At 37.2% G+C, this 15401-nt stretch overlaps 1 protein-coding gene and 1 long non-coding RNA gene across 6 annotated transcripts in view; one reads left to right on the top strand and one right to left on the bottom strand.

Annotated features, from left to right (window-relative positions):
* Window positions 1-15401, bottom strand: part of UVRAG (UV radiation resistance associated) — a 312724-nt gene that overhangs the window by 54448 nt on the left and 242875 nt on the right. Inside the window, exon 14 of one of the 4 annotated variants that reach the window (XM_057553095.1) lies at window positions 7077-7128. The exons of the other annotated variants lie outside the window; for them this stretch is intronic. Within the exon in view, the coding sequence (XP_057409078.1) occupies window positions 7077-7128 (52 nt within the window). The remainder of the gene's footprint in view (window positions 1-7076; window positions 7129-15401) is intronic. 4 annotated transcript variants of the gene reach the window in all.
* The window catches only part of LOC103017345 (uncharacterized), an 85130-nt gene that overhangs the window by 38967 nt on the left and 30762 nt on the right, over window positions 1-15401 (top strand). The window lies entirely within an intron of this gene.

Here is a 15401-nt window from a genome sequence, read left to right as displayed (position 1 = left end):
AAGCATATTGAAAACTAATCAGAGTAAAAATAAGAGAATCATAAACTTCAAAGAAACCAAAAAATATTAGGTAGGAAAAAAGTAATCATAGTATACTGCATTCTTATCTATGAGGGAAATTTACATAGAACTGGTAATTTAAATACTAACCTATATTGGTAGAATGGAATATAGCTGCAGTAAAGAGGTGGTGAAAGGGAGCTAAATTCTCCTCCTTCACTGAAGGAATCACTGGTAATCCTAAAACAAAACCCAAGAAGCATCAATACTGTCAGGTATTTAGTTATTTGGAGGCAAATACTAAGAGAATCTGTTAAAATTATAGAAAAGTGGTTGCCTTTGGGGAACAAGGAGAAATACTATTTTTCATAATAAACCTTATGGAACTATTTGACTCTTTAACAGCATGTACAATTTTTATAAAACTAAAAACAGTATTAATGGTCCAGAACTCCACGGCTGAGTTATCTAAAGACACAATCCCTTCCCCTCCATTTTCAGAGTTTCAAATGGCATCATGTCACACATCCTGGTGAGCTGGTAACAATCTGCCTAATATTGCCACTAGTTGAATTACACACAAGGGCAGTAATTTACTACTACATCTGAAATAATTAAATAAAAGTGTCAGTGAAAGACAAACTACTAGAAAATGCTGATAACACTTTGAAAACATTTGTCAGCTCTCTGTTTAACTAGAAGAGAAAAAGGTACTCAATAACTTATAACAACTTATTACCAAAGGAATAGTTTTGGGGAAAATGCTCACTCACTGCATAATTTCTCTTTAATCTAACTCCACTTCTCAAAGCCCTGCATTATCTTCCTAGACACATGCCAAGCCCAGCACATTTATAAGTGAAGACAGTAATTTCATTTGATACAAATGTGTACCCCCCTCTCCTTTTAAATGGCAAGTTCTTCCTTTCAGTGTTGAATTCTTAGTCCTTAATCCACAGAGGAAGGTCATGATTCTTTTTGTCTTCTAGGTCCAAACCTTTCCTGAGCCCATTTTTCGTGCTGGGCACTGTGTTAGGATAAAGGGATGAGTAAGCTTTGGTCTCTCATCCTTAAAGAGTTTATTAGTCTAGTAGGGGAGACACACACACACACAATATATAACAACAGAAATGTAAAAATATTGATATATTTGACTGAGGTTTTTTTTTTTTTTTTTTTTTTGGCCGCGCTGTGTGGCTTGTGAGATCTTAGTTCCCCGACCAGGGATGGAACCCGGGGAGTCCTAACCACTGGACTGCCAGGGAATTCCCAACTGAGTTTTTCTTTCTTTTTTTTTTTTTTAAGTTCTGCAGGGAGAACAGATGATGAACAACAACTCTGTTCAGGAGGGTAAAGAAAGGCTTCATAGAAGACAAGACTGCAGAGCTGTACAGTGGAGACTGAATGGAAGTTTAGCACATGGATGACAGGAGGAGATATCAGGCAAAGGGGGTAAAAGGGGGTAAAAAAGCAAAAGTGGAAGGTGGGCCTCACCTCAGTGAAGCAGTTCAGCTTTCCTGGCATAAAGGGCCAGTAGCTGGGGTTTTGGGGTAAGTGGCAGCAGAAGGTGAGGCTGAAAAGGGAGGAAGAAGACAGATCATGTGAAGCCTTTGGCATGCTGAAGTGTCTTTTTGTTTTTGTTTTTGAGGGGGAAGGGTTGTGGGAAGGTAGCCTGTGGAAACTATTTGAAGGTTTTAAGCAGGTGGTTGACAAGAACAGATTTGCAAGGCTTCCCCCCCGACCCACCCCGTCGTTTTTTCATTATAAGAGTGCTTACATGAACACCAAGTATCTGAGCAGGGACTCTACCTTGGAGACAACAGAGAATCACTTAACAAAAACTATCCACTGGGAAACCACAGGGGCACTAAAATGGTGTGACCAATGCCATTACTGGCCTATAAACTTTAAACAAATGTCAAGTAATATCAGAGTTCATAGGACAGTACTGGACTGAACCAGGTCCACTGTAGTGACCATGTACTCAACAGCATAGAAAAGAATTTATTCTGTCCACCTCCAGGACTGTTATAAGGATCAAATAAAATAATGTACATAAAGGTCTTCTGATAAAGTGTCCCGATCCTTCATTTATAAACTGTATGACTTTGGGTAAGGTGTTTAAGTTTTCTGAGCTACAAAGTCCTCATTTTTAAAGTGGAGACAATTCCTTCTATCTTATAGGGTCTCATGAGGACTGAAGTGCCTTGTCTGATACACAACACTTGTAAGAGTATCTTACGCATTTACATTGGCTTAGGGAATATCAATTGGTCAGCTATGCAGTCAATAAGTATTCACTGAGGAGATGAAGTGTAGAGTCCTGATTAGTCAGAATTCCTTGGAAAAATAGGCAAAACTGGAACAAAAATTTAAAAATACCACCATATTGTTCATGATCAAGTCAATTTGAGAACACAGCAACCAGTATCTGTAAGTTTAAAGATTTCTCCAGAATCTCATGCAGGAATTAACCAAGAATATGTTTGACTTTCTCACTGGCATTCCTATGTACCCACACACATTCACAAGCATGTGTGCATGTGCATGCAGAAACATTAGGACTCACTAAGGAAAAATAAATCTCGCACACTTGAAAATTAAGGAACTGCATAGGCAGCAAATCTCTGGGTGAAGGTGATGCAGTGGGTTATACAAGCCAATAATTTATGTCAGGGCTTCACAAAATGTTAGACACTAGGAAAGGAACCAAAATAAGTCAAATTACATCAATAAAAAGGTATGACTAGCTGTGCTGCCTGGGCTATATGCTATATCTTGCTATAAACAGAAATGGCTAGAATTTGGATGACTAACTAAACAGAGCAATAATAAAAACAAAGCACACTATAATAGTTGCTGCTAGATCCACAACCTTGGGGATCAATGAAATAATGCCTGTTGCCTTATATACACAATCTCGTGGGTTTTGTTTTTTTGGGAAAAATAAGTTCAGATCATTTCTAAACCAGCAATTTGTCTGCCTAGGTTTTGTTAAGTCTGTTATGGTTACAATAAAATATGATCTTTCATATTAAATCACTTATGACCTTGGTAAAATATTGCTTTATATTAACTGACTCTTGGGACACTTTAATTTTATGAAACATGCACTTTAGTTTTCGAAAGTCTGAAGGCAAAAGTAGATATTCCTAGTCTACTACATCATGTTAACAAACCATCAAAGATCTGGGAATACATAGGAAAAAAATACACCAAGCCTCCATCTAATTAGTTTCAAATATCAAAGGATGCCTGCAATTAAAAACAATATACAGCCAATACTTTAAATCCTTAAACATACAAGGAACAGGTCTGATTGGCTTCCTGGATTCATGTCTCCACGCCCACGGTCATTCCATGGCAGAAGGTTACCAAAGTAAAAGGTTGTGGGAAAATTCAACACCCACTTTAGGGCAGAGGTCAGCAGCTTTACAGATGTGTGATGACAAGTATTTCTGGTATATATGGTTAACAGAACTAAAGAAAGATTACAGCTCATGGATTAAGGTAGTGCATCCACAGAGTTCAGAAATGTCTTATATCATTCCAGTAAGAGGCTCAAATTTTAAATTGCAAATATGTAACTAGGAGGTAAAGTCGCCTTTGTATTACTGAGGGAGTGGGACTTTCAGTTCCCTGGAACTGTGTGGGAAAGTAGATTTTGGTGGCGCATATCAAACTTGGGGGCTCGCAAGGCTGTAACACAGCAGCGTGAGAACACTGGGCGTCAGCAGGCACATGGTATCTGGCAGGTGGTGGAAGGTCAATGAATATTTGCTGGTAAATGAGTTGGGAAAAAGGGCCTAGAAATATGACAGTGACAAACCTGCCTACTTTTGATATTTGGTCATAGGCCCTGAAGCTGACAAATGCTAACGGTGCCATTGGCTGCCACTGACATAAGTAACATGAATTGCCAATGCCCAGCTTTGAGTGGTTTCCTCTGTAGCAGACAAGCAGAAATATATATAATGAAGTCGCATATAGAGTGAAAAAGAAAATCTGATTTTTAAAAGAGTATTATATTTTGCTTCTTATATCTGACTAAACCCCAATGCTACTCAAAGTGCCAATATGCATTAAATAAGGAGCTTGTGCTGGAATATAACTAAACACAGTGCTTCTTTCATTGTCTTGATATGAAAAAAAAATTGCACCTGGACTAAGTAGTGTGTTTATTGACATAGCTGACTTACATTTGGTACAAGTTCCTTACTTTTGCTGCAGACTGGTAACGTGCTGGTCTGGAGAACACACTTTGAGTAGCACTGCTATAGACAACCTTGGCACATTTTCTACCCTAATGATATTCTTCTAAGTAAAGTAAGTTAGAAAATTATCACATTCTATTAGAAGTGGAGGGTGGGGAGGCAGAAAAAGAGCTAACATTTATTATTATCATGTTCCAAGGTTTTAAAATACATTATTTAATCTTTACAATAACCCTGTATTGGCAGTAGGTGCTAAATTTATCTGAAGTCATGAACTGGTATGGAAGCCATAAAATGTGTCCCTTAGATCTTCTGCAGCAGGGTATATACGTGCAGGCTGATGGCTCCAGCTACTGCACCTCTGGGTCCTCACTGCATTCATGCCAAACTTCCTACAGGCTGCGCCCAGCCAATGACTGTGCACAGCAATGCTGCTGAGGTAGGCCCACTTCAGTGAAACATGCGACTCCTCCAATGGGCAACTTTGGCTTGAAGATTTCCCATCAACCTGGATGAACCTTTCTTAGAACTGAGTTGCAGTCCAAGAATCTTCCTACTTAGTTCTCCTTCCTTCCCTCTCTCCTTCTACAAGTATCATATCTGCATTGCAGTCTGAAGGCTCTTCCCACCTTCCTCCACTCCCTCTTTCAATGAATCGTTTGTCCATCTAATCCCCTCCTGAAGTCTGCTTCTTGTTAAATCCAAACTAATGCAGCTCTAGTAAATGTGGGTACTAGTATTGAACCATGTGATTATTTGGAGGGGGAAGAGAATGTTAATATAAAATTAAATACAGTGAGTCTAAGACATTGTGTTTTACTCACAGTAGAGAAAGTTTGATACAAGTAGCAAACTAAAAAGGCTGCCACTGCCTAACTTTCTCTTTCTGCACCTGGGATAATAACACACTAAGAGTGAGGACCAAAGGTAGAAGGTAATGATGTTGATAGTAAGATGAATAGAAGTGTATGTGTTAACAGATTTGCCAAAGTGCCACTTCTTGGTATTATTTACTTCATATTACCAGTTTTGAAAAAGCAGTAATAGCAAAAACCCAAAGCAAAACAAAGGGTACCATGTTGCTGCCATAGGCCCTGAAGGCAGTAGTTTATGGACTCCTCAAATGGAAAGTCACATTAGCAACTTTGCCAATTGTCTCAAATGCATATGCTAATGAATGGAAACGGAGAGATATTTACTGAATATCTCACTTGGTTAAGGCAGTTTGGTGGGGAATTCATCAGAATAGTTATATTTTATATACATGTGGACTAATTTTCATAGGGGCATCTTCTTGTATAACCCCTCACCCACCAGAGCCTAGTACAGTACATTCAATTATACTTTTTGGCCATCATATTCAAAAGGCACACAAAATTCTGTATATATTCTGAGCGCCAAATTAAAATTAGAAGGAGATTATATGAAAGTAAGATATTAACTAATTTTTAAAATAAATGGTATTATGTATATTTTCATGGCTATGTTTTAGAGAGGGAGAGAGAATAAAAATGACAACATAATAATGAATGTCTTTGCTTTTCACATCTTCCACATCTTACCAGAGTAAAAGATCGTGGACCATTACTAAAAGCTTTGCATTCACTTGTACTCTTAAATTCAGATATTAATAACTCCTTTATAGAAATAAATAAAAAAGCACTGATGGAAGATGTAAAGTGCATTAGTGTTCATGTTATCTCTCCCAGTAAGAATTTAATGGGTATCTTAATAAGGAGATATAAACTAATGTCACTGATTAGGAAATCACATCATTTAGTAGCCTCCAGTGTGCTTGATGGTGACATCTGAGTGGAATTACTATAAAGCAGATGATGAATTAGTGTTGGGGCAAAGGGACACATAAATGTGCCTCAGAGATGAAACAATTATATTCTATATCATAAGTTAAAAGTCAACTCAAAAGACAGTATAGTCAGTCTTAAAGTGGGCTAACCAATTTGGCTAACCCACTGCTCACAACAACTTGCTGAAGCTAAGCTGTTTGGATAGCTGGGCCACAGGCTTCCTTGGCTGTAATAACCTGAAAGTAACATTTACATGTTTTAAGTCTCTTTTAATCTTCTAAATACCATGAAGTGATGTTTATCAGATTTTAAGACACAGGCATATTCTGCTCAGATGATTTCACTCTCAGGGGACCTTATTATGAAGCCTTATTAAAAGAAGGCGAAGGTTCACAAGCCTTTAGGAAGAATCCTAAGTGACATTACAAACTAAATGTAAAATAATCTTTTTTGGCTTAGCTAGATAAAGTAATTTCCTTTTAGTGCTTAGTTTAGTGGTCATAGATCAGTAAACTATGGATAAAGTGACCACCACAATTAATATATCAAAAATGTAGACATTGGAGATTGGTTCAAGATGGCGGAGTAGAAGGACGTGTGCTCACTCCCTCTTGTGAGAGCACCAGAATCACAACTGACTGCTGAACAATCCTCGACAGGAAAACACTGGAACTCACCAAAAAAGATACCTCACATCCAAAGACAAAGGAGAAGCTGCAGTGAGACAGTAGAAGGGGCGCAATCACAATAAAATCAAATCCCATAACTGCTGGGTGGGTGACTCACAAAATGGAGAACAATTATAGCACAGAAGTCCACCTACTGGAGTGAAGGTTCTGAGCCCCACATCAGGCTTCCCAAGCTGGGGGTCTGGTAATAGGAGGAGGAATTCCCAGGAATCAGACTTTGAAGGCTAGCAGGATTTGACTGCAGGACTTTGCCAGGACTGGGGGAAACAGAGACTCCACTCTTGGAGGGCACACACAAAGTAGTGTGTGCATGAGAACCAAGGGGGAAGGAGCAGTGACCCCATAGGAGACTGAAACAGACCTACCTGCTAGTGTTGGAGAGTCTCCTGCAGAGCCAGAGGGCAGCTGTGGCTCACCCTGCGGGGACAAGGACACTGGCAGCAGAAATTCTGGGAAGCACTCCTTGGCGTGAGCCCTCCCAGAGTCCCCCATTAGCCCTGCCAAAGAGCCTGTAGGTTCCAGTGCTGGGTTGCCTCAGGCCAAACAACAACAGGGAGGGAACTCAGCCCACCCATCTGGCAGACAAGCGGATTAAAGTTTTACTGAGCTCTGCCCACCAGAGCAACAGCCAGTTCTACCCACTCTCATCAGGAAGCTTGCACAAGCCTCAACCACCAGAGGGCAGACAGCAGAAGCAAAAAGAACTACAATCCTGCAGCCTGTGGAACGAAAACCACATTCACAGAAAGATAGACAAAATGAAAAGGCAGAGGACTATGAACCAGATGAAGGAACAAGATAAAAACCTAGAAAAACAACTAAATGAAGTGGAGATAGGCAACCTTCCAGAAAAGAATTCAGAATAATGATAGTGAAGATGATCCACGACCTCGGAAAAAGAATGGAGGCAAAGACTGAGAAGATGCAAGAAATGTTTAACAAACACCTAGAAGAATTAAAGAACAAACACCTAGAAGAATTAAAGAACAAACAAACAGAGATAAACAATCCAATAACTGAAATGAAAAATACACTAGAAGGAATCAATAGCAGAAAAACTGAGGCAGAAGAATGGATAAATGACCTGGAACAGAGTGGTGGATTTCACTGCCACAGAACAGAATAAAGAAAAAAGAATGAAAAAAAATGAAGACAGCCTAAGAGAACTCTGGGACAACATTAAACGCAACAACATTCCCATTATAGGGGTCCCAGAAGGAGAAGAGAGTGAAAGGACCCGAGAAAATATATGAAGAGATTATAGTCGAAAACTTCCCTAACATGGGAAAGGAAGTAGCCACCCAAATCCAGGCAGCGCAGAGAGTCCCAGGCAGGATAAACCCAAGGAGAAACACGCCGAGACACACAGTAATCAAACTGACAAAAATTAAAGACAAAGAAAAATTGTTAAAAGCAACAAGGGAAAAACAACAAATACCATAGAAGGGAACTCCCATAAGGTTAATAGCTGATTTCTGAGCAGAAACTCTACAGGCCAGAAGGGAGTGGCATGTTATACTTAAAGTGATGAAAGGGAAGAACCCACAACCAAGATTACTCTACCTGGCAAGGTTCTCATTCAGATTCGATGGAGAAATCAAAAGCTTTACAGACAAGCAAAAGCTAAGAGAATTCAGCACCACCAAACCAGCTCTCCAACAAATGCTAAAGGAACTTCTCTAGGTGGCAAACACAAGAGAAGAAAAGACCCTACAAAAACCATAACAATTGAGAAAATGGTAATAGGAATGTACATATCCATAATTACCTTAAACGTGAATGGATTAAATGCTCCAACCAAAAGACACAGGCTCGCTGAATGGATACAAAAACAAGACCCATATATATGGTGTCTACAAGAGACCCAACTTCAGACCTAGGGACACATACAGACTGAAAGTGAGGGGATGGAAAAAGATATTCCATGCAAATGAAAATCAAAAGAAAGCTGGAGTAGCAATACTCATTTCAGATAAAATAACTTTAAAATAAAGAATGTTACAAGAGACAAGGAAGGACACTACATAATAATCAAAGGATCAATCCAAGAAGAAGATATAACAATTATAAATATATATGCACCCAACATAGAAGCACCTCAATACATAAGGAAAATGCTAACAGCTATAAAAGAGGAAATCAACAGTAACACGATAATAGTGGGGGACTTTAACACCTCACTTACACCAATGGACAGATCATCCAGACAGAAAATTAATAAGGAAACACAAGCTTTAAATGACACAATAGACCACATAGATTTAATTGATATTTATAGGACATTTCACCCGAAAACAGCAGATTACACTTTCTTCTCAAGGGCACACGGAACATTCTCCAGAACAGATCCCATCTCAGGTGACAAACCAAACCTCAGTAAATTTAAGAAAATCAAAATCATATCAAGCATCTTTTCCAACCACAATGCTATGAGATTAGAAATAAATTACAGGGAATAAAATGTAAAAAACACAAACACACAGAGGCTAAATGATACGTTACTAAATAACCAAGAGATCACTGAAGAAATCAAAGAGGAAATCAAAAACTACCTAGAGACAAATGACAATGAAAACATGATGATCCAAAACCTATGGGATGCAGCAAAAGCAGTTCTAAGAGGGAAGTTTATAGCAATACAATCCTACCTCAAGAAAGAAGAAAAATCTCAAATAAACAATCTAACCTTACACCTAAAGGAACTAGAGAAAGAAGAACAAACAAAATCCAAAGTTAATAGAAGGAAAGAAATCATAAAGATCAGAGCAGAGATAAATGAAATAGAAACAAAGAAAACAATAGCAAGATCAATAAAACTAAAAGCTGGTTCTTTGAGAAGATAAACAAATTGATACACCATTAGCCAGACTCATCAAGAAAAAAAGGGAGAAGACTCAAATCAATAGAATTAGAAATGAAAAAGGAGAAGTAACAACTGACACTGCAGAAATACAAAGGATCATGAGAGATTACTACAAGCAACTCTATGCCAATAAAATGGACAACCTGGAAGAAATGGACAAATTCTTGGAAATGCACAACCTGCCGAGACTGAACCAGGAAGAAATAGAAAATATGAACAGACCAATCACAAGCACTGAAATTGAAACTGTGATTAAAAATCTTCCAACAAACAAAAGCCAAAGCAATCTTGAGGGAAAAAAACGGAGCTGGAGGAATCAGACTCCCTGACTTTAGACTATATAACAAAGCTACAGTAATCAAGACAATATGGTACTGGCACAAAAACAGAAATACAGATCAATGGAACAGGATAGAAAGCCCAGAGATAAACCCACACACCTATGGTCAACTAATCTATGACAAAGGAGGCAAGGATATACAATGGAGTAAAGACAGTCTCTTCTATAAGTGGTGCTGGGAAAACTGGACAGCTACATGTAAAAGAATGATATTAGAACACTCCCTAACACCATACACAAAAATAAACTCAAAATAGATTAAAGACACAAATGTAAGACTGGACACTATAAAACTCTTAGAGGAAAACATAGGAAGAACACTCTGTGACATAAATCACAGGAAGATCTTTTTTGACCCACCCCCAGAGTAATGGAAATAAAAACAAAAATAAAGAAATGGTACCTAATGAAACTTAAAAGCTTTTGCACAGCAAAGGAAAACTATAAACAAGACGAAAAGACAACCCTCAGATGGGAGAAAATATTTGCAAATGAATCAACAGACAAAGGATTAATCTCCAAAATATATAAACAGCTCATGTAGCTCAATATTTAAAAAACAAACAATGCAATCAAAAAATGGGCAGAAGACCTAAACAGACATTTCTCCAAAGAAGACATACAGATGGCCAAGAGGCACAAGGAAAGCTACTTAACATCACTAATTATTAGGAAATGCAAATCAAAACTACAATGAGGTATCACCTCACACCAGTTAGAATGGGCATCTTCAGACAACCTACAAACAACAAATGCTGGAGAGAGTATGGAGAAAAGGGAACCCTCTTGCACTGTTGGTGGGAATGTAAATTGGTACAGCCACTATGGAGAACAATATGGGGGTTCCTTCAGAAATGAAAAATAGAATTACCATATGACCCAGGAATCCCACTACTGGGCATATACCCAGAGAAAACCATAATTCAAAAAGACACTTGCACCCCAATGTTCATTGCAGCACTATTTACAATAGCCAGGTCATGGAAGCAACCTAAATGCCCACTGACAGGTGAATGGAAGAAGATGTGGTACATATATACAACAGAATATTACTCAGCCATAAAAAGGAACGAAACTGGGTCATTTGTAGAGACATGGGTGGACCTAGAGAGTGTCATACAGAGTGAAGTAAGTCAGAAAGAGAAAAACAAATATCGTATATTAATGCATATATGTGGAATTTAGAAGAATGGTACAGACGAACCAGTTTGCAAGGCAGAAATAGAGACACAGATGTAGAGAACAAACGTATGGACAACAAGGGGGGAAGTGGGGGAGGGGTGGGGTGGTGGTGTGATGAATTGGGAGATTGGGATTGACATGTATACACTAATATGTATAAAATAGATAACAAGAAACTGCTGTATAAAAATTAAATTAAATTAAATTTAAAAACATGTAGATGTTGTTTCTCCCACTTTCTCTTCTAATTAGGTTCGATTTTAATGCTCAGTGCAGGGGCTTGACCTACAAGTGGTAAATGCCCAAATACCCAAAAACTCATTTACTACTAGGCATTTGGGAAATCTTCCATACTTTTAGGCACAAAGATACGATATCTAAAAAAAGGAAAAAAAAAAAGATATCTATCCAAAACTCAGTCTATTCATTTATTCAGAGCTTACTTTCGTATTACATATCTTAAAATAGTTACAAAAGTTGTTTCCAATTTATCTTACCATTACATGGACAAGAAAAAAAAATACCAAAAATAGTCCATGCAGATTTGTTTCAGTGATTTATTTAAAATTCTTCCTCTACCAAGGAGTTATTTAATTACCTTAAGCCTCAGTTTCCTCATTTGTAAAATGAGGATAATAATAAAAACCTGAAAGCGTTATTATGAAAATTAGAGACAGAGTAAAAAGTGCTTTGCATATAGGTAATCAATAAAAGCAGACACTCTTATTTGTGAAGCTAAGACAAATGAACTTCCAAGTGCTCTACTTCAAAATTCTTTTTCTTCTGGTTTATGACAATGACTATCAAGTCCTTTGCACTGGCAAATATGTCTCAAAGACTACAAGAATGGTGTCATATATACTTTTTTTTTTTTTTTTTTTTGGCCGCACTGCATGGCTTGCAGGATCTTAGTTCCCTGACCAGTGAAAGCGCCAAGTCCAAACCTCTGGACTGCCAGGGAATTCCCACATATATACTTTTTTATTGTTGCTATCCTGTAACTGTTTAATGTCAAGATACAACATACAAATAGCAAAATGCTTAAAACAGCTATGCACTGTTTAAAGGACAAAGCAAACCCCTGTGTAACCACCACTTAGTCAAGAAACAGAACGCTGGCGCCCTAGACGCTCCCTGTGAGCCCCTTTCTCATTATAGCCCCTCCTCTCACCCAGAGTTCATCACTATCCATGCTTTTTGTATAGTTTTCATCCCAACCAATATAGTTTAATCTTGCCCATTTTTGAACTATACATAAAAAGAGTAACTTTGTGGAGATTCTCTTTTGTTGTGCTTCTTTTACTCAATATTAGGCTTGTAAAATTTACCTTAATCATTGCATATAGCTATGGTTTCATGGCTGCACAGTACTCCATTACATAAATATATCATGATTAAAGATAAACATATTGCTGACATTTTCAACTTGTTTCCAGTCTTCGGGTATTATGAACAGCACTGCCATAAACATTCTCATATGCATATCTTCCAGTTCACTGGAAAATGCCAAAGTGTTTTCTAAAATGATTTTATCAGTTTACACTCATCACCTCTACCTAACCAATTTATTGTGCTTTCTTTTTTTTTTTTTTTTTTAAATCATGCATTTGCTCAAAACAAGATTGGGAGGAATCATAGAACATTACTGCTAGAAGGAAATGAAGAGGTTATTTACCTCAACTTCCTTATTTTAAAAGAATCTAGAGCTTAGAAAGATTGAGAGACTTGCCTAATGTCACTGTGAGGCAACTCTTTGCTTAAAGGCTAGCGCACAATCTAGGGCTCTTGCTAAGACACTAAGCAGCCTTGCAAGGAAGGCAGTCTGGAAACAAAGAGATACAACTATCATCTATACATGTGAACACAGTGCGGACAAAGAAATGTTTTAAAGCCATTTAGAAAAACACGTCAACAACAACGTTCTGTTGTACAATGAGTTTTGAGAGCCTCATTAGATAAATAAGGACACTGAGGCCCAGAGTGAAATTTCTTACACAACACCACAACTATCAAGTGGCAACACTCCCACAAGCATGTCCACAATTTTAGCATACATCTGGGCAATATTCTTCCGCCTACATAAAGGGTAAATGTTTGTTTGGTGCCTTTAAATTTTTTATTTTAATGATTTTAATTGTAGTGTATGTATTCAACTCCCTACCCTCCTTTCTCCACTAATAACAAATGAATTCTTTGCTATTATCTAATCTTCATAAAACTTTTAATGACTAAGGATATTCCTTTATTTAACCTACCCCTAGATAGCTGTTTTCAGTATGATAAATGTCTTTTAACTGTTTTCAGGAAGTTAGAATTATTTCCTCATGATAAGCGTTCCTAAGAAGAACTTCTTAATTAAAGTTGAAAATTCTTATTAAATCTACTTCAGAGAAGAAACTGTGAGGATCAGTTATGAGCTTTTTGTGTGAAAGCACTTTGAAAACTATAAAGCACTACTTAAATGTATGGTGGTATTATCATTATTATTATAAGTCCATCTTGTATTGGACTTGACCCCTTATTTACCTGACGTGGTATTCCATAAATCTTTGCTTATTTTCTGTAAACAAAATCACCAACATACAGCATACTGTTTGTAAATGATCTCTTAGAAAATCTTAAAATCTTTTTGATCATGCTGTGGTAAGTCAAAAAGTTTGAAGGTGATGATTAAAAAACAAAACAAAACTGTATTTCCCAAAGAACTTTACACATACATCCATTATTAGTGCACACTACACTGTAACGTCACCCTGGCTAGAAGGCGAGCAGCACCAGGGTTAGGGACGGAGTCCTCTTCATCCTTTTCTCCTCAATGCCCAGCCCAGCGCCTGACACAGAGTAAGCGATCCATCAGCCCTGCTCGGAGCCACAGAAACGCCAAGAGAGTAAACAGAAATCATAGTACCAGTCTTAGGACTCAGATGAAAGAAAAGAAACATTTTACAGCAGATGAAAAGTGCCAAGCAGAGGAAAAGAATGAAGAAGTGAGCCAGGCAGTAGGAGATGGGAGTTTAGATGCTTCTTCCAAAAGCTGTCTTCAGTCCAGCCTTTGTCCTACTGCCATAGACTGCTTTTATACAGCAAGGGAACTGACAATCCTAGAGAGGACTGGGGGAAGAAAGGAGGTAAAAACAGAGGAAAACTGACATGTCTGTGACTCAGCAAATTCTTCACCCTTACCTGCAAGGCCTATGTATTATTTTCTTATATCATTTGGGGGGGTTCTACAGTCTACCATAATTTTTTTAAAAGGCATTATTTATCAGAAGGTATTGGTGATTCACCAAAGAACTTGAAACAGCAAATATATATATGTATTTATATATATAATATTTATATGAAATGAAATGAAATATATATATATAAAATATGAAATGCCTGAACTTAACATTCACTAATAATCAGAGAGCTACAAATAAAAGCACAGAGATATTATGTTTCTTCTCTCATATAAAAAAGGTTAATAACAAACAACATTGGCAAGAGGATAAAGAAACAGGTATGTCAAACTTTATAATTTATGTATTCTTTGACCTAGCAATGAGATACTTATCTTAAGGGAATAACTGAACACAGGTATAACTATCTAAGTAGAAAGATGCTTCTCTCATTGTAATGTTGTTCATAATAGGCAAATCTTGGAAATAATCTAAATGTCCAACAACAAGGAAACTTAATGTCCACACAACAGAATGCAATGCAGACAACAAAATTTTATACAACTATATTCATCAATATGAAACTATCTTCACAAAATAGTTAAATGAAAAAAGTAAGACACACAACAGAATGCACAATGTGAAACCATTTATGTAAAATATTACCTATTTAACTTATGCATGTATATTTATTTGCATAGATGTTTGGAAAGACGTTCAGCAAAATATTACAATGGTTATCTCTGAGTAATGGAATCCAAAGTGGTTTTAATTTTTTCCTTAATGCTTTTCTGTATTTTGAAAAAAATTTATACTGAGATTGAATCATTTATATGATAAGAAAAAAGTTATTTCTATTTTGAAAAAGAAAGAAGAAAAAATACTACCTTAACTTGAAACTAAAAGCTCGCTGATAGTGAACGAGGTGTCTGAATTTTCCTTCCTTATACATGGTACTCTCACTGATGCAGCTAAAAAGGCAACTCCCCCACTCTTTTACTTATTATTCTTAACTTGCATTTAGCTTGTAATCCACTTCCACACATCTTCACCTCATGTTGTATTTGTGGAATATGGAATTTCTTTATCACAAAGATTACACTGTACTTTGCATTTTATTTAGTTAGCAAACAGTTTTTTAGTA

This window comes from Balaenoptera acutorostrata, chromosome 9, assembly GCF_949987535.1.
Source record: "Balaenoptera acutorostrata chromosome 9, mBalAcu1.1, whole genome shotgun sequence".
Classification (NCBI taxonomy): Eukaryota; Metazoa; Chordata; class Mammalia; order Artiodactyla; family Balaenopteridae; genus Balaenoptera; species Balaenoptera acutorostrata.
This window is presented reverse-complemented; position numbering and strand designations above follow the sequence as displayed.